At 53.6% G+C, this 19,460-nt stretch overlaps 1 protein-coding gene and 1 pseudogene across 1 annotated transcript; one reads left to right on the forward strand and one right to left on the reverse strand.

Moving 5' to 3' along the window:
- Positions 1-18,919, reverse strand: part of LOC147646442 (uncharacterized) — a 170,411-nt pseudogene extending 151,492 nt beyond the window's left edge.
- LOC147646447 (serine/threonine-protein kinase PAK 3-like) lies at positions 10,017-12,580 on the forward strand. Its single transcript, XM_086873440.1, has 3 exons — positions 10,017-10,185; positions 10,951-11,068; positions 11,461-12,580. Exons 1-3 carry the CDS (start codon positions 10,064-10,066, stop codon positions 11,620-11,622), a joined length of 402 nt encoding a protein of 133 aa, XP_086729566.1. The 5' UTR covers positions 10,017-10,063; the 3' UTR covers positions 11,623-12,580.
- Positions 18,920-19,460: the final 541 nt, after the last annotated feature.

The raw sequence follows: 19,460 nt of genomic DNA on the forward strand, positions 1-19,460 counted from the left end.
GGGCAGCCCCAGGGAAATTGGCAAAATTAGATATGGAGCCTCTCCAAATCTCCATGAAGCAACCAGGACAAGAGGTGTCCAAAAGCAATCCCCTGTTCCAAGGGAGGGAAGGAAGGGCTCACAGCCTGTCTGGGAGTCCTGCTCAAGGCACGGCTTGGGGAGCCAGGGATGGCTCCCTAGAATGCTCCTATCCTGCCAAACAAGAAATCCAATGGAATCCACAGAATGCTGCAGGACCCAAGAAGAAGAAATGAGATGATGAAACCGAGGCACCCCACACTCTCAGATCCTTACACCAGCCTCAACCAGGTGCCCTCCTCACACTGCTGCCATTCACAACTTGATGCAAAAGATGCTTTCTGGGGATCTGCCCACTTCCAGAGGATGCAAACACAATTCTGCCTTGGGCTGGCAACAAGAGCTAGAAGGGAAAATGCTCAAGACATGGACGGTCCTTCTGCAGGGATGCACGGAAGCACTGGCCTGATTGGGGCAAGCCTTGCAGGAAATATCAAAGGAATTGACCTCACCTCCAGGGACTGGCTTAATGCAGGATGTGGATGACTTGATCCAGTCAGAAAAACAAGGAGAAGAGGTAAAGGAAGCCTCTGTGAAATGGCTTCATTTTCAGGCTAAAAAGCAGCTTTGAGTATCTGAAAAAAAAGAAAGGGCAAAAGGTAGAGAAAATGGTTAAATATTTGGGACCTACGTTGATGGAAGTTTTGTCTTTTATTGACCCTGAGAGGGTTCAGGGAATCTCAGAAATAATGTGACCCAGTACTAAAATGGAGCTGGAACAATTCCTACAATTAACAGGGAATTGCAGGAGCTGGATTGAGGATTCTCTTTTCTAGGCAGAACATTGTGTGACTTCTTTAGCCCCAGAGAGTCTCAATGTTATGGTGTAGATATAAGAAAGAGAACAAAACTTAACAAAATGAAAAAAATAAAAGATTGATGCCCCAGCCATGGCTCTTCCAGACTCAGAAATCTGAATTGGAAGGGAATATTAAACAGGCCACCCCTGAGCCTGCACTGAAGGCAACGCAGCAGCAGCCAGGGCTCCCCAGCGGGGGAAGCCCCTGGGCCTGCCCACAGATCCTCTGCTCAAATCCTCGGCCTGGCCACCCTCCTTTCCCATCTCCAGCCACTGCGGGACAATCCTTGCTCTCACTCTTGCAGCTTCAGGCCTTTCTGTGCCTGCCCTCGCCACAGCTGCTGGGGAAGGCACCGGGACAATTCCACTCTGCCTCTCAATTACACTCACACTCTGCCCTGCCTGGGATTAGCTGCTGGCAAAATAGACCAACTTGAAAATGATTTAAAATCTTATTTCTCTAAAGGGACTTGGTTTGCCTTTGCCTTGGGGAAAGGAATTTTAATGTTTCTTTTCTACCACTCAGCAGAGATGAAATTAACATCTCAACAGACTGGGAATAGCCCAAAAGATTCCCAGCAAGATAACGACCATCAACAAAACATCAACACCCAGCAGCAAACATCAACCAACACCTACCCCAGACACTGCCCCAGGCACAGCTGGAGACACCTGGTCTGGAAAAGGCTGAGCAGGAAATCCAGGAGTGCCCACCTAATTCCCATCACAGGCACAGAAATCCAGGTGCAACAGGAAACCAAATCCTAACAACTCCACACCTTCAAACCAATGAACATTAAACCAAGGGATTTCTATGGGGTCAGACTGTATAAATTTAGAAAAATCTAGTCAAACTCGTGTGTCATGGAATGATTTTCTCTGCACACCCAGCCTAAGTGTGCATGAAATTATTCCTGTTGCACATCCTGGCCAGAATCAAGTAATGCCTTATTTCTCTAAAGACACTGTTGAATAGTTTTTGCTTTTCTCAGTTTCAGTGAAAGGATTACACCGTTAGAGTAATTTTTTCTAATAATTTTACTTCTCTATTGTCGGTTCTGTTTGGGCCAGTGGTGTGAGAATCAGTTTTTAGTCCCAGGAGAATAAAAAGAAAACACCTGATTACTTTCGCAGTTTTGTTTTATATTTGAACGTGACACTTAGTGATGACAAAATGATGGCATGAGTTTTTCGATGTTCACCTTTAAGCTGCACTTTGAAAACTAGAAGAGCTTTAAAGTTGGCGCTTTAACACATAAACAATTATTAGAATATTGTTTAACGAAAAATAAATAGCAGATCTGTGGGGGGCCACGTGTGAATCACGGGATGTCTGCCCTGGAAGAGAAGCTTTGTTCCAGGCAGCCAGGAGAGGAGCTTTAGAAATGCAAATTAACACTGATGGCCCAAAGCCTGCACAATGGCCCAGGGGCTTCCTGCCTGCAGGAGGAATTGGGCTGATTCCAGGAAGGAAAAAACAGAGGCAATGAGTGAATCTGCTTGGAGATAGGGCCAGGGACTTGTACATAAGGAAGCAATGGGAGAAACCATCAGTTTCAGAAAATGTTACTAATTGACAAGGACTGCTGCTCAGACCAAGTTCCGCTACATTCCTGAACTTCCAGAAGAACAAACATTTAACAGAGCCAGGAATATCGGATGTTATACAAAAAGGACATGCAGCAGGCGGATCGGGAAGGCTGAACCTTCCAAGCACCTCGGCCAGTGTTGGGCAAAGGGACAGGGACATGCGGCCGGGAAAATCAGGACAAAAACGAGGCCGCGTCCTCCAACACCTGGAGAGAGCGCACGGCAAATGCCCCATGGCCTCTCCCTTTGGGCAGCAATAAAGTCACTTGCACACCGCTCCTCTGGCTCCTTGGGCCACACAGACCTCTGGCGCCGGGAATTTTCCCGCCCGGCCCCGGGCCCAGCGCAGCCACCTCCGGCCTCCCAACACGAAGCGGGACGAGCCAGCGCTGCTCCGCCACCGCCTCCTGCCGAGGCCCCAGCGGCAAGGAGACCGCGGGCAGCCGCTCCCGCAGCGCCCTCAGCCCAGGGCCAACACGGGCCGGCCACAGCACAAGCCACCCGCCACAGCCCCCTGCCGCCCCCTCCCGGGCCCGCAGCGAGCCCCGAGCCCCCGCAGAACCGAGCGCGGCTCCCACCTGCGATGGCCGGGGCCGCCTCCGAGCTCCGCCCCCGCCTCACCGGGCTCCGGCCGCTGCTGCCGCCGCTGCCGGGCCCGCACAGACGCTCCGGCAATGGCGGCTCTCCTGCCCCACGGCCGCCCTGGGAGCGCCAGCGGGGCCGGGCTTGTCCCCTCTCTGCCCAATCAGCGCGCGGCAGAGCCACGAGTGACGGCAGCAGCAGCCAATCGCAGCCAGCGGCGGGCTCTGTACACGGCACAGCCCCGCCCCGCGCTCTCAGGGCCCGCCCCGGGCTGCGTGAGGGGAAAGGCGGGGACGAGGAACAGCCCTGGAACGGGCCCGGCCCGAGCCGCCATTGAGCTCCCAACACAAACAAAGTTCTCCGCAGCTCCCGGCTCACCTTGCCCAGCCCTGGCTGCTGGGTGGCTCCGGCTCAGCGGGAAACTCTGGAGCCTCATGCACGTCTAATTAGGAGCATCAGTGCATCGCTTTGATTTCCCCCAAAAAAGGGGACCCGCCCTCCAAACCCCTTCAGCTGAGTGGAGGAGAGATTTCTTGCACAAAACTCCCAAAATTACCAAAACCAAAGCGAAGTGAGCCAGGACCCCCCAGCAGCGCCTCTCTGCCGTCCCAGCTGAAGCCCTCGCTGGCTGCTCCAGGCTGGAGCGGCACACTGGGAGCACTGGGAAGGGGCCCCGGCTCGGGGCGCAGCCCCCGGGGCAGCCCCACGGCCCCCACGGCAGCTCCAAGGCTCCGCCAGCCGGGATGGAACGTGGGACAGGGAGCAGGGGAAGGGACGGGGATACCGGAGCTGAGGGAAGACGAGGGTCACCGGGGGCACTTCACAAGCATTTAATGCAAAAGATAAAATCATAAGGGAGACAAAAGCAACAGCACCTGTAGCACCATAGCACAGGGCCACACAAGGACATGTCCCACTGCTGTGGGGTGATGCTGGCCCGAGTCCAGGCACCCACCACAGCTGCTCTCTCACTGCCCTCCACAGCCACACAGGGAGAGAAAATTTAACCAAGGGTTCATGAGTTAAGGACCCGAGACTGTTTCCTCATCAAACACAGTCATGGGCAAAACAGCAGATATAAATTGAATTTATTGCAAATAAGTTCAGAGCAGGAGAATAAGAAGACCCTTAAAAGCACCTTCCTTCCACCCCTCCCTCCTTCCAGCTCTGCATCCTAACCTGGCAGTGCAGGGATACAGGGAATGGAGCCATGGTCAGTTCATCTCCCAGGGCTTTTCCTGCTGTTCAGGGACAGGAGTCATTCCCCTGCTGCACTCTGGGATCTCTCCCACCAGAGAGGTCTCCAGGAACTTCTCCAACCTGAGTCTATTCCATGGAAGCAGCCCCCTCACAGTGCTGAAGCGTGGGTCACTCTGCCATGGGGTCAGACCTTCCATGACAGGGGGCTCCAGCAGGGACCCCTCTGTCCACAGGTGTCCCCTGGGGTCACAGCCTCATCTCAGGCATTCCACTGCTCGGGCATGGGCTTCTCCAGGGGCTGTGGGGGGATCTCTGCATTCTGGTGAATCTCCAGGGGCAGTCAATCTGCAATTCCCATTGTTGCTCTGTGTTCTGATGGATGTTCCTGCCCCTGTGTTCATCCAGGTGCCCACAGGGAGTCCGGAAGATCTGTTTGGTCAAGGTTGAGCTCTGTGAGAAGCTCTTCCCACACTGGGGACACTCATAGGGCCTCTCCCCAGTGTGGATGTGCCGGTGCCTGATGAGGGTGCAGTTTTGTGAAGCCCTTCCCACAGTCAGGGCAGCGGAAGGGCCTCTCCTCTGTGTGAATCCACTGATGTTTGATGAGACTTGAGCTCCTTGGAAATCTCTTCCCACACTCAGGATGCACTGGTGTGCCCCGAGGTTGGAGCTCCAGCTGAAGCCCTCTCCACACTCCCCACACGTGTAGGGCTTTTCCCCTGTGTGGATCAGATTGGACATCTCAATGAAGCTCTTACCACATTCCCCACACTCTCTGGGGCATTCTCCTGTGTGGATGTTCTGGTGCCAGATCAGGTGGGAGCTGCGACTGAAGCTCTTCCCACATTCCAAGCACTTTCCAGGCTTATCCCCTGTGTGGATCCTACGGTGGTTAATCAGGACAGAGATCTTCCTAAACCTCTTCCCACACTCCCCACACTCCTAGGGGCTCTCCCCAGTGTGAATCACCTGGTGCCAGATCAGATGGGAGCTGTTCTTGAAGCCCTTCCCACACTCCCCACACTCCCAGAGCCATTTCCCAGGGTGGATCCTTTGGTGTTTCCTCCACTTGAAGCTCCAGCTGAAGCTCTTCCCACATTCCAAGCATTTGTGGGGCTTCTCCCTGCCATGAGCTCTCTCCCCCAGCTCTGAGCTCTGGCAGGATCTCCAGATGCCTTCCTGGCACAGGGGGGATCTTTCCTCCTTGCAGCTCCCTGGGCTGGGTTTGCAGCCCCTCCTCATGCAGGATCTCTGGGGATTTTCCTCCTCTTCCTCCATCTGGCCATGGCTTGGGAATGACAAATCCTGATTTGGGGGTAAACAAAGTGGGAGTGCCTTGAAGTAGAGGCTCCTCCTGCCTAAGTCCATGTCTCGAGCTCAGCAGGAGTCTTGTGTCCATGATAATCTCCAAAATATCAAGATTCAGCCTCAAAAAAAGTCTCCCAGGATTTCCCCATCTCTTGTCTTTCCTATTTGGGATTCCAGAGGTTTCCCTTCCCTGGGATGATGGGGGTCCAAGGGCTCCAGGGGTTCCCCCTTCTCTGGGGTCCTCCTTAGCGATGATCCAGAGGCTTTTGGGGGTCCATGGGGTCCCTTCTCCCCTGATCTCTGCTTTGAGATCCCAGGAATCCCAGGAGTGTCTCCTCTCAGGCTCCCACCTCTCCAAGCTGCCAGGGTCCCCCAGCTCCGGGATCGCCCCTCTCTGCTCTCCCCATTCTGGGGGTCCCAGGGGTTCCTCTCCTCTGCTCTCCCAGGGGTCCCCAGGACCAATGTCCTCCCCAGCCAATACTGGGCAATGGCCACGTGGACCCCAAAGATCTCCCAAGGGGCTCAGCTTTGGGGTCCTGCAAGATCCAAACCTACACACACAGAGGATAAAAACCTCCCAGGGACACCAGACAATATTTGGGGCTCAATTCCACAATCTGCAAGTTCCAAACACACTCCAGTAAAAAGACCCTCTCAGGGACCCCCTGACAGATTTGGGACCAGCTCCCCCTCCCTGCTCACCTGCAGGATGAGGTGGGGGCGATGGGCCCGTGGCCGGGGGTGCTGCGGACACAGGGGGCACTGGAACCTCCAGCTTCTCCTTCTATTCCTGTTCCTGCTCCTCCTTTTCCTTTCTCTCTCCTCCTGCTCCTCCTCCTTCCTAATCCCACCTCCTCCCCAGTTCCTGCTTTCTGTATATTTACAGTGAAGAACCTTGCTTGTTTTTAGAACTAGAACAAAGATTCCAGATGGAACAAGCCTTGCTGGTTTTATTCAGCAGTATCAGTGACTACAGGTCGTGTTTGCTTTGGTTTGGTGCTGTCCTCGTTCCTCCTCAGTGCTCAGACTGGGCTATGGGGTGTCCTTGTTTGCTGCATTTTCAGAGTTCCTCTTGGATCCTTTGGGCAATAGGCCGTGCCCTGGGAGGATTCTTTGTGCTCCTTTGTGACACAGGAGAAGCTTCCAGGCGGTTTTTGCGTGAGCGGCTGCTGTGGTGTCACAGGAACGCTGCCACGTCCCCGTGGTGTTCCCGTTGCTGTGGGACACGGAGGCCTCAGTGTCCAGAGCGGCTCTGGGCGCCTGCTCTTTGCCAGAGGATCCTCCTGCCCGAGGCATTCTCAGCAGCCAGCCCAGTCCCTGACGGGTGTCCTTCTGTGCTTGCAGGGGTACAGTCTGCAGACGTGTGCAGCGCAGCCAAAATGATGCAGCAAGTGGTTGCTGCAGTTGGCACTCTGTTCTCTGTGGCTTATTCGGGGTATTTTTTAACCCACTTGGCACGTAAGTTGAGGTTTTCCCTCGGTGCAGCCTCTGTGGCTTTGGGCTTGCTGTGTGCTTTCTGTTCTTCCACTGGAACGGAGTTGACTCTGTAACCAAATTGCCCTGAGGACACGGTTGGTTTGGGAGAGCTCCTGCCAGAAGCTGCAGCTGAAAAAGGGGGTGTCTGCAGCCAGCGGGGCGTGCACAGCATTTGCAATGAGGCCTGGGGGGGTTCTGTTCCCTCAAGCGGGGAGTCTGTGGCAGCAGAGCCTGGAACTCCCTCCGTTTGCTGCTCCAGCCAAGAGCTGACACAGCCCAGTATTTTGTGCTGCTCTCTTGCTTGCTGTGTGAAGGGCCTGTGGCTCCTGGAGGGATGCTGTGAAAGCAAAATGCTCTCTCGGGCTTGCCTTGCTCATTTCCCACCACAGGCAGTTTTTTCCTAACAACATCTGGTTCACGTTCCCTCTCCCGTTGCAGGGCACCTCACGCGTGGATCCCCAGCAGCTCCTCCTTCGGTGAGTGGCAAAGGAAGCTTTGGTGTTCAGAATTGTGCAGCAAGTTGTGAGCTCGGCGTGTGGCAGCCGAGTGCCAGCCTGGGAGGCTGAAGGAAAGTTCCTGTCAGTGTCTTTGCTGCAGCAGCAGCAGCAGCAAAGAGATCCCTGGCAGTTTTCTCTGTTTCTGCTGAAGAGCTTTTGAAGAGCTGCAGGACTGGTTTTTCAGGCAGAAGATTGCTTGCTGGCTTTAGCCATGCTGGAATATGGAATTCCCAACAATAAGTGGCAATGTCGGCTTTAGCCCATTGTTAGTTTGAACAGCTCTGAACCCTATTTCTGCTTAGTGCAGCTGGATGTGTAGCTGAGGATAAAGAAGGTGATAACTGAGATAGAACTTCCCGTCCCTCACGCTCCCGTCTGTCCACAGGGCACCAAAGCAGCATCAGCACCTCCTCTGGCTCCCTCTGCTTGCCAAGAGGAGGCCAAAGAGGAGGAAGAGAGCAGTGAACTTCCCGCTGTTCTGGGAGACGAGGGCGAACACCCCGCGGTTTGGGAAAACAACGGCAAGGCTCCCGCGGTGTGTGACAAGGACAGTGGACATCTCCCGGTGGGGGACGAGGACGGTGGATGTCCCCTGGTGTGGGATGAGCATGGCCAAGCTCCCATGGCGTGTGACGAGGATGACAGCAATCTCCCGGTGTGGGATGAGGACAGAGAACATCCTGTGGCTTGGGAAGAGGAGGGTGAACCAGCAGCATTTTGGGAAGAGGATGAGGAACCTGCACTGATTTGGGAAGAGGATGAGGAACCTCCCTCTGCTCCTGAAGAGGACACCGAAGCTCCCTGTGCTGCAGGATCCTGGGCTGAACATTCTGACAGCAGCACAGCCCTGCAGCCAGAGGGGAGCGGGGAGTGGAGCCTGATGCAGCTGAGTACGTCTGCTCTGTTCCTGTGTGCCAGAGCAGGGTGCTGTGTGTGTGTCTCAGCATCAGCTGCACCCAGGGTTGCTCTGCAGCTGAATGGCACAGGGTCATTTATTGTCCTTCCCCAGCTGAGAGCAAGGGGCTCCCGGCCCCAGGGAGTGGGGCTGCATTCTGGCTCTCATCTGAGAGGGAGCATCTTCCACCTGGTTTCTTTCAGGGAACACGGTGAGCGTGGGGGAGCCTGCCGAGAAATACCTGGAACTGGAGCAGATTGGCCAAGGGTAAGGGCAAGGCAGTTACTTCTGCACAAGCAGGGCCCAGGTATTTTGCTGGTGCAGGATCCAGTGAGAAGTCAGGAGAGCTCCAAACCCCTTCAGACACTGGGGTACGATGCTGCTGCCTCTCAGTGCTGATCAGAATTGATAACTGTGGTCAGAAGGCACCTTGCATGGCAGAGGGCTGGTGGCTGCTGTGCTGTTGTTTGAAGGGTGGATGCACTCGGGTGTTTTGTGAATGCTGCAGGCAGCAGAGATCTCCTGTCTGGGCTGGCTTTCATTGCCAGGGCCTGAAGCGCTGCTTCTTTCTTCTCTGCTGTTTTGTCTCCAGGGCTTTTGGAACCGTTTCCAAAGGACTCGACAGGGCCACGGGAGGAGAGGTCAGTGTCAACACGCCCGGCACGTCTGGCAGCTCTCGAGGGCTTTCCCCTCTGCTGGGAGCTGTGGCTGGAGCTGTGGGGCCCAGCAGAGCTTTCCTGCACAGGCTGCTCCTCTGAAGGCAGAGCAGGGTCAGCCTGCAGAGCACAGCTGGGACAGACTTGGTCCTTCTCAAGTGCCCAAAGGAAGGCAAGGGGGGCAGCGGTGTCTGTCAGAGCAGGACACACTGGCCTGGTCTTCATGTCTAAAAGTGTGAATGCATCAGCTGCTGGAGACTGAGGCCCAATTTACCTTCATCCCAGCCTCGGACAGGAACACTATTTAACAGTTTTATCATCCTGAGTTTCATCAGGATACCTCAAGGCCTAATTAAGGAGAGATCCTGCTTGGGCTCAGTTTGGGGTTTTAGTCCTACTGAAGCTGTCCCCACAGAGCCAGGGAGAGAAATGAGAAGATGGATGTGCAGAGCAAAGCTCTCTCTTAAACCTCCAGCTGTGTTTGGGTGTGGTGTCAATGGCAGCTGGGACAGGGATTATCTGAGCAATGGATGTGCACGTTTGCTTTGTTGTGCTATCCCAAACAGGGCAGGGACATTTGAAATCCTGGCCAAATGCCATAGAATTGCTAAAGGGTTCCCAGCTGTTTTGCTCTGTGTGCACAGAAACAGAATTACCTCCTGCTTGCAAAATGTGTTGGAATAATAATCCTAAGAGTGCTGAGGCCACTTGAGAAGACTGTAGGTGCAGAGAATGTTGTTAGAGCTTGGAGGCTGACAGCTGAGGGAGCATTTCTGCAGAGCTTACAGAGCCAAATGTCTCTGGCCATGAGTCCTGTAACAGCCCCAGCGAGCAGAGCAATGGGCTGTGGGAATGGCACTTGCTGAGCTCTGGTGTCCCATCCCAAGGCAGTTTGGCACAGCCCGGCTCGCTCGCTCCATAAAGACTCGCTCCGTCTTTGCTGTGGCCTCCTGCCACAGACTGCTCCAGTTAAAGGTCTGCAATGTCCCTTCAGGTGGCCATCAAGAAAATGAGTCTCAGAGGGCACAACAGGGAACGAGCTGTGAATGAGGTCGTGGTCCTGAAGGACAAGAAGAACCCCAACATTGTCAACTCTCTGGACAGGTGAGTGCTTCAGGTCTTTTCCCATGCACGGGCCCTGCGTTCATCTTTCCTGGCATCCCCAGTCTGTAGCCTGTTCTGAAAATGCCTGACCCGGCCATATCTTCCCAGAACAACAGCCTGGCACTTCACTCCTTCCATGTGCTTTTGTTGCTTTGCTTTGCCTTTTTCTTCAAGTTGACCCCATTTGCTGTGTTTTACAGCAAGTGCTGATAAACCCTGGTAGAAATTATTTTCCTTGGCTTCTTCTTCCCAGCCCTTTCCCATTGCTGCAGGTGCCAGGAAAACCAGGTTCTTGTTTCCAGAAATGCCTCATTTTCCCATTTTTCAATGGCCTTGCCTATTTCTGAAGGGACTTTGTGCAAGGTTTTCCAAGCATTTGACTGCTTTTGCCCCAAGTGCTGCACGGCCTCCTCCCCTGGATAACTCTGGAAGTTGTGTTGCCTTGTTCCGGAGGGAATGGTGGAACTGATGAGTTCAGATGCTGAAGCAGCTGGGGGCAAGTGTTGTGGTTCCACATTGAGCTGGGCTGTTGCTAAAGTGCATTTTTCACCTGCTTGCCATCTAAGGCCTCTCCTTTCTCCCGGGTGCCTCCTTCTCCTTTAGCCTGGGCAGATTCCAAGGCCTGTGCAGCCTGGCAGGAATGTCTCTCCATCTGATTCTGTCCTCATTGACAAGTGACCTGGGAACAAAACTCCACTCTGGGCTTTTCCCTGGGGGAATTGAGCAATGCACATTCATCTCTGTGCCATTGTTCTCCTCTTCCAGCTTCCTTGTTGATGGAGATCTCTGGCTGGTGATGGAATACATGGATGGAGGAACTTTGCAGGACGTTGTCAGACAGACACGCATGGCTGAAGGAGAGATGGCAGCTGTCAGTCAGGAGGTGAGGGATCCTGCTTGTGCTTCCCATGGCTGGGACACCATGGTCCTTCCAAAGAGGCTGTGAGAACAGAGTGGCTCCATGCTCAGGCCTTTGTTTCTGTGTTGTTTTTATGAGCTGGAGAGGAAAGAGCCTCTGAAGTGAATGGCCAGCAAATATCACTGCATTTCTACTCTGTTCTTGTCTTCTTTCCTGCTGTTGTGGTACTCTCTGTCTTTTTTGGATCTGATTTGCTGCTCTCAGCTTCGCCTTGAACCTTTTGCCTGGAGTTTGTCTGCACTGCACTCCTGGGCTGTCACAGCAAAGTTGCTGCTGGCAGAATTCTAAACTGTCCTTTGTTGTGTGATATATTCCGGCCTCTGATTTTTTCCCTCGTGTTTCTTGTTGTCTCTCAGTGTCTGCAGGGCCTGGATTTCCTCCATTCCAACCGGGTGATCCACCGAGATCTGAAGAGCTCCAACATCCTTCTGGGAATGGACGGCTCTGTCAAGCTGGGTGGGTGTTCCTGGCCAGGCACGGCGCTCCCGGGGTGCGGCTGTGGGGCTGCTTCCCAGTGAGGGCCAGAGCCCCACAAGTGCTGCTGGTGGCACTGCCCGGCCCCTGCTGCCAGCTGAGAGCGGCTGCCCCGTGCAGAGAGCTCAGGAGAGGAGCAGGCTGTCAGGAGTGCCTTTGCTCTGGGAATGGCCCTCCCAGAGGGGCAGGAGTTGCAATCTAAAGCTTCAAAGGAAATCAGTAAAAGCCAAGCATGAAAGCTGAGGGCTTCTTTAAGGGTCCAGTTCCATCTTTCCTTGGCTACAGCCCTGAGGACTTTTCCAGCTGGATTCAGCACTGCATTCCCAGACTGAGAGTGGGGAATCTTTGTGCTTGGTTTCCTCATTGCAGCTGCCTTTGACAGTGCTTGTTTCTGTCCTCAGCTGATTTTGGCCTCTGTGCTCAGCTCAGCCCTGAGCAGGACCAGTGCAGCTCCATGGTGGGCACTGCTCACTGGATGGCCCCAGAAGTTGTGACCAGTTCTCCTTACGGCCCCAAGGTGGACATCTGGTCCTTTGGCATTGTGACCATCGAGATGGTGGAAGGAGAACCTCCTTACTTCCAGCAAACGGGGGCCATGGTAAGAGGCAAATTCTCCAGGCTTTGCAGAGGCCTGTGAGCACAGGGTGACCCTGCACTGGGAGGAGCAGCTGGAGGTTTCTGCACATCGCAAAGGGAATTCCCACAGCACCTGAGCCTGAACACAGACAAATATTCTGCAGTCTCCAGCAACAATTTGCTTTGGCATTTAAGTTGTTGCAGCTCTTGTGAGGATCACCCAAATACATGAAGCAAGTGCATCAGCTCTAATGTTGTCTTGTAGAAAACCCCAAACAAACCCCAACACCCACACCCAAACCCAACAAGATTTCTGGAGGAGTTTCTAAAAGAGGTTTTGTGAGATGAACTCCCCCTGGCTCTTCTCACTGGGAAACTATACTGAAACATGAAGATGATTGTTTAACATCCCCACAGTCTAACATATTTCTTTCCTTCCTTTTACTTTCTCTGCGTCACCAAGCCTGAGCTTTCAGCCACACAAACCTGCTGTTCCTTGCCTGGCAGTTTCTGGCATGGGGCATCAGGAATGCTTTTACTTGAATGTCAGAGGCACTGCAGAGATGCATTTGATGTAAAAATACCTTAAAATAACACAGGCAGACCACACTAACTCTTGAAAATGGCCTGTAAAGCTGGTGTCTGTATTTGGAGAAGCAAAATGGGCTATTTCTGATGGAGGTTCCTACTGACAAAGTCAGCCAATGCAGTCGGCTCTGAAGGCAAGATCATTTGGATGTTGCAATGGCTGTGGCTGCTCCAGGGTTTGGGTTTTTTGGCTGGCCCAGAAGAATGAGCTGTGAGCAGCAGCATCTGTGCCAGGGAGGAAAGTGCCCGGGGAGCTGGGGCAGAGAAAGCGGGCTGGATGTGAGCACGTGTGGGTGTGGAGGAAGCTGTCAGAGCGCTGTGTTTGCTTTTCCTGCAGGCCCGCGCTCTGATCCGGCAGAACGGGAGCCCGCAGCTGCAGGAGCCCAGGCGCCTGTCGGCTCTGCTGCGGGACTTCCTCGAGTGCAGCCTGGAGCCGGACGAGGAGCGGCGCTTCTCTGCCCAGGAGCTGCTGCAGGTGAATGCCAAGCGGCTGCGGGGGAAACGGCAGCGCCAGGGAGGGCTTTTCTTGTGGGGCCCCCCTCCCATCATCTCCAGTCCCGCTGCTTTTCACACGCAAAGCCAGCAGAATCCTCGCCTGCTTTGGCTTGGCAGGCTCCTGTCGAGCTCATCTGGAGCTGGTGCCCCGCCACGAGCGGGGACATCTTCAAGCACATCAGGTGGCTCAGAGCCCTGCCTGACCTGAGCCTGGATGTTTCCAGGGAGGAGCCACCTCCCACATCTCTGGGCTCCCTCTCTCAGTGTTTCCCCACTCTCCTGCTAGAGCAATTCTTCTTTACATCTAATCTGAGCCTGCTTCCCTCTCTTGACTTTCAAACCATTCCCCTTTGTCCCGTTGCAACAGAGCCTGTGAGGAACTTGACTCTGGAAAGTAACAGTTCATTTCTTTCTTTTTTATCCCTTGGGCAGCACCCATTTTTGTCATCAGCCAAGCCTCTCTCCAGCCTGACCCCTCTGATCACTGCAGCAAAGCAACTGAGGGAGCAGCGCAGGAGGAGATGAAGCCCTGGAGGCCAGCTTTTCATTATAGTAGTTAGGAGAAGTAGTTAGTTAGGGTAGTTAGCACTGTTAGTTAGTTAGAGTAGGTTAGGACAGCCTGTTTGTTATGGCAGTTATTTGAATAAAATCTCTGTTAAACCTCCAGTCCCTTGAGGTGTCCTGTCCTTCTCCCGCTGTGACTCAGCTGCCCGGAGCACTGCGAGGGGAGAGCGGGCCCAGCCTCGCCCAGAGCTGAGCCCCAGCAGAGCCTGGCAGAGCCCAGAGCAGCCTCGGCATCTGCAGAGTCAGCCTGGAAGGAGGCGCTTGGAGCCTTCTGGGCTGCAGCCGGCTCTTGCTTACAAACTGTGTGCGCTGGAAAATGCCTCTGGTTCTGCGGGAGGGCAGAAGGGGCCCGGGGAAGGCCCAAGTGTTCCATGCAAGGGAAAAACCTGCCCTGTGTTTGTGATAAAGAACTATGTTGTTTTTGACCTTCGCTATTATGTGTTGGCTTTTGCAAATTATTATAATCAGAACGATTTTGATATAGCACAGTTTGTAATCACTTTGAACTGCTTTTGATATAGTAGTGTTATAAATGACTTTCAAATTTCCAAACAATCAAATTTAATTAATTATAACATAGCTTAATAAATTGGATACAAAATAATAAAAGAATAGAATTTAGTAAAAGAATAGAATTTAGTAAAAAAGAGATACAATTTAGTAGATATAATCAGATACATATTTTATATATATATATATATATATATATATATGTGTGAATATAATTGGCCAGTGGTTACAAATGCTTAAGGCATAAGCAAAACCAACCGGGGTGTGGGGGGGTCTTCTCACCTCACCTCACGTACGAAACAAAGCACTTCAAGCTAAACTTATATACTGTATGCTTATACATATTCATTAATGTTTCCCATAAGTTTCCTCCTTTTTCTGGTTTTACTGACCATTTATTTTCTAAACTACATCCTGTACCTTAATTTTGACATGTAACATCTGCAAAGGGGTGCATCTGCTTTGTAACACTGATTCTTGATAGTTTCTAATAATAACTTTAATAACAGTTACAATTTAGTTAGCACGAATCAATTCCATTTATTACACTGGGAATGGGGAACCCCTGCGCTTCCATTTCTGGGCGAACCCCCCTTCCTGGGCACAGAGACCCCCTTGAACGTTCATTTTGGGGCACCGGGACCCCCTGGTACCCCCTTCCCCGGCCCCAAAAACCCCTGCACCCCCTTATCTGGAACCTGGAATCCCCTTAAACCCCCATTCTCGGGAATGGAAACCTCTCAGAACCCCCATTTCTGGGCACCAGAACCCCCCTGAACCTCCATTTTCAGGCACTGGGACCCCTTGAGCCCCAGAACAGAGGGACCCTCCTGAACTCCCATTCCGCTGCAGCAGGACCCCCGTGCACCCCTGTATCCAGGACTGGAACCCTCCCAAACCCCCCATCCTCACACCCTGGGACCCCCCTGCAGCCGAGCCAGGCTGTTACCCCCCTGCTTTGTTGGTTTAACCCAAAGTTATCTCCTCCCCTGCCCTGCCCATCATTGTATCCCAACCCCTTTTTCCAGTACCTTCCCTATCAATCTTGTCCACCCTGCCCCTTGTTCCCAAATGTTCCCTGTCAATCCTGCCTTATGCCAACCCCCTGCTTGGACATCCCCTTTGGAAATCCCCTAATCCACAGCACCCCATTGGTCCATGTGTCCTATTCCCCTCCCCAGGATATCCCTCACTGGTTGAAGTTTTGTATCCACCCCTGGGCCCTCCCCATATATAAATTGCTGTACGCTTGTGTTCTGAGTCTTTTGTCCCTGGACCCTTGGGAGATTAAGCCTTTCCCTGAAACCCAATACCAAAACCCAAAAAAAAATACCTTCCCCCCATTCTTGCCTCCACACTGTGCCTGACAGCTGTTAAGTGCTGCAGAGCATTGCTCTAAGCCACACCTTGGGTCATCCTGCTCCAGAGGTGTGTTCCACTCCTGGCGTGGAGCTGAGGAAGAGCTGACTGGCCTTGGCACCATTTCACACCCAGCTGATCCCATTGTGCCCAATCTCTCCGAGCGCCCACCCCAGCGTGTCCATCTCGCTGGTGCCCTTGAGCTGGAGCCAGCAGCTCCTGGTGCTGCTGGAAACCGCCCCCGGCATTGCGAGCTCAGCTCCAGCTGCCAGGTGGAGCACGGCAGCCTGGAGCACCCCCTGAGCCGGCACTGGGGCACGGCCCGGCCCCCACAGCGCCGGGGGCAGCGGGGGAGGCACTGGGGGGGCCCAGAGGGGGATTGGGGTGTGCTGGGAGGAACTGGGAGGGAGTTTGAGATAGACTGGTTTAAACTGGGGAAGGGATTGAGGTGCTTAGGATGGCTGGGAAGGGGTTTGAAGGATGTTGGGGAGGGTGGGATGGGGTTCTGGGGGTCCTGGTGGACCCTGGGAGGGAGTTTGGGGGTGCTGGGTGTCACAGGGAGGGATTTGAGTGAGCCTGGAGGAGCTGCAAGGAGATTGGGGATTGGAAAGCAGGGATTGGGATGAGGTTGGTTGTGCTGGGAAGAGACTGGGAGGAGTCTTGATGAGTCCTGGTGGGGCTGGGAAGGGACTGGGAGAGGGTTTGGGGGTCCAGGGGCAGTGGGGAGAAATTGTGAGGGGGCTGTGGGATCCTGAGAGGAACAGGAGGGGCTCTGCTGGGTCCTGGGGAGGCTGGGAAGAGACTGGCAGTGATTTACCAAAATAGTGATACTGATCTGGTATCAACATCAATCTGTTAATGGACAAAAAAACCTCTCCAACAGTTTAAAGTTACAAAGTGGATGTTTAATCACAGCACTGGGCGAGTGCGGGAGTCACGCCTTAATACGCACTGCGAGTTGACAAAAGATTCCAGTGTCTATTTATTTACAAAAGTCTTGAATATCCAAAATACTAATACATATTAATACTAATGCATATGCATAATGCTAACACTTCCCATTCCCCAGGTTTGATTAAAATGCACGGTAATGATTTAAAAAGTCATTATGCCTGCATGGTGGGCTCCTTAATTTGAGGAGGGGGTCATTTTGGCATGTAGTGGTCATCAAGAGATGAAGGAAAACCACTCTTCCTCACTCTCACGTTTCTACCATTACAATGGTGGACATTACAAAGGACGTTTGGTACAACTCCAATTTCCTTCCTTGTGACTTTTAAATGGGTTTCCAGATGTAAGGTCTGTGATCTTCCTGAACCCGTTTATCAGTTTCTCTTTTCACATTATAAACACAGCTGACCAAACATACAATGACAAGTAATTTTTTACCTAAGTTCAAGATTCATTATCTCAAATCCTGCTTCTCACTTAAATCATTAACTCTAACTAGTTCCAGCAAGGCCTATCTCTAGCCATAATCTCTAATTTTTCTCTAATTCTTAATTGTTTAAAATTAGTGACTCCAAAAGAGGTTTCAGAGGGTCCTGGGTGGGCTGGGAGAGACTGGGAGGGTCCTTGGAGGAGGTTGGGATGTCTGTGAGAGGTTTTGGGGGTCCTGACCCCGGCAGGTGCCCCAGGGATGAGTGAAATGCCACCCGCAGCAAGATGCTGACGGGGACCGGGGGCTCCACGTTGGCCTTCATCTTCCTGGCACTGGGGCTCAGCTTCTGCCTGTGCAGGAAGGTGAGGTGGGGTCACAGGGGTCGTGTCCTCCCTCCCCACAGAGTGTGTGTGCTCCCCTCTGGGCCCCCAAGCCCGGTGTCACCCCCTTTTCTCTGCCCACACAGCTCCTGAGGCAAAAGGTTCTTGAAGATTCAAAGTCATCAATTCCCACCGTCATTCTGTATCCTGTTGGATTTTCATTCCCCTGCTTTCATCCAGGTACCCACCTGGCTTCCAGGGAGCCAGGAAGATGTGGAGCCTCCCAGCCAGGTGTCTTCCCAACACGCATCACCAGGACCACGGATCACCAGGGCTCTGCCCTACGGGGGTCACTGGGGATCATCCAACGCCCATCCTCCCATGGGGGATGGAGCTGGAGCAGCGCACGAAGCTCTTCCCGCACTCAGGGCACTCGCAGGGCTTCCCTTACTGGTGCCTACGTTGGTGTCGGGACAAGTGAGAGCTGGTGGAGAAGCTCTTCCCACACTGGGGACACTCGTAGGGCCTCTCCCCAGTGTGGATGCGCCGGTGGACGGTGAGGTGGCCATTGTACTGGAAGCCCTTCCCGCAGTCGGGGCAGCGGAAGGGCCTCTCCTCTGTGTGAATCCGCTCATGTTTGAGAACATCAGAGCTGCGCTGAAACCTCTTCCCACACTTGGGACACTCGAAGGGCCTCTCCCCAGTGTGGATGAGCTGGTGTGCCCTCAGGTAGGAGATCCACCCAAAGCTCTTCCCACATTCCAAGCAGGTGTAGGGCCGTTCCCCTGTGTGGATCACCTGGTGTCTCATCAGGTCAGAGATACTTCTGAAGCTCTTCCCACATTTCCCACACTCATAGGGTCGTTTCCCAGTGTGGATCATCTGGTGTTTCCAAAAGTCGGAGCTCCGGCTGAAGCTCTTCCCACATTTCCCACACTCATATGGCCGTTCCCCAGTGTGGATCACCTGGTGTTTCATCAGGTAAGATGTGTTGGTGAAGCTCTTCCCACATTCCCCACACTCGTAGGGCTTTTCCCCAGTGTGAATCACCTGGTGCTGGATCAGTTGGGAGCTCCACCTGAAACCCTTCCCACACTCCAAGCACTTGTGAGGCTTCTCCCCCTGCTCTGAGCTCCGGCTGGATCTCTGGCCGTGTTCCTGGCACTGGGGGGATCTTTCCTCCTCGGAGCTCCCTGGACTGGATTTGCAGACCCTCCTTGTGCGGCATCTCTGGAGCTTTTTCTTCTCTTCCATCTCAACATAGTTTGGGAACGTAAAATCCTGGTTGGGGGGAAAAAAAAAAACAGGAGAGCACCTTGGACTGGAGTTTCCTCCTTGCCCAAGTTCATCTCAGAAAGTCATTGGGCATCTTGTGTCTATAAGAACGTCCAGCACACAAAGATTCGGCCCAAACATCCTCAAAAAAGATCCATAGCTAATCAAACTACGAGATTCAGCCAAAACCCCCTGCAGAACAGAAAGGTGCAGCCCCTACAAGAAACAAAAGCACCAACATTTATCCCAACAAAGATTCAGCCCCGTGAAAATGGTTATTCCCCTCCCCAGTCACCTACTGCATTTGGAGGGGGGGGAATGCTCCTGGGGCTGGGGGAGCTGCAGACACAGGGATGAACTTTGTGCAGCTTCCTCTTTGTGCTCCTCTTCCTCCTGTGTCCCTGCTCTAGGTCACACTCCTCCTCCTCCTTCTGCACAGCCCCAGGTACATATTTTCACCATTTTGTTCTTCAGCCCTGCTTCTCCTTCCCTTCTCCTCCTGCCCCCAGGCCCAGCACCCACTGCCGCCTCCCTCTTCCCCCCCAGTCCCACAGCATCCCACCGCAGGGGCACGGATGCAGCTGGGCCAGCTCGGCCTGGGGCAGCGCTGGGCTCTCGGCCGCTTCCACCCGCACTCGCTCCCCACTGCAGCCGCTCCCGCCACCACAGCGCGGGGGGGCCCGGCCTTGGCGCTCCCCCCTCCCACCTCCCCAAATTCCCCTCCAGGGGGGCGCCAAGGCCCGGGGGGGAGGGGCGCAGCTGGGCTCCAGCTGGGGAACGCTGGCAGCTGCGGCTCTGCCTGGACACTGATGAG

The sequence above is a fragment of the Cyanistes caeruleus genome, unplaced genomic scaffold (genome assembly GCF_971803275.1).
Source record: "Cyanistes caeruleus unplaced genomic scaffold, bCyaCae1.hap1.1 HAP1_SCAFFOLD_98, whole genome shotgun sequence".
Taxonomy (NCBI): Eukaryota; Metazoa; Chordata; class Aves; order Passeriformes; family Paridae; genus Cyanistes; species Cyanistes caeruleus.

What these genes read in the sequence shown, in the direction of transcription:
- LOC147646447 (XM_086873440.1), top strand. Translation starts at nt 10,064, where the DNA reads ATGTCCCTTCAGGTGGCCATCAAGAAAATGAGTCTCAGAGGGCACAAC. An exon ending in ATTGTCAACTCTCTGGACAG is followed by an intron (nt 10,186 to 10,950) that starts GTGAGTGCTTCA and finishes CTCCTCTTCCAG; the next exon opens with CTTCCTTGTTGATGGAGATC. An exon ending in TGGCAGCTGTCAGTCAGGAG is followed by an intron (nt 11,069 to 11,460) that starts GTGAGGGATCCT and finishes GTTGTCTCTCAG; the next exon opens with TGTCTGCAGGGCCTGGATTT.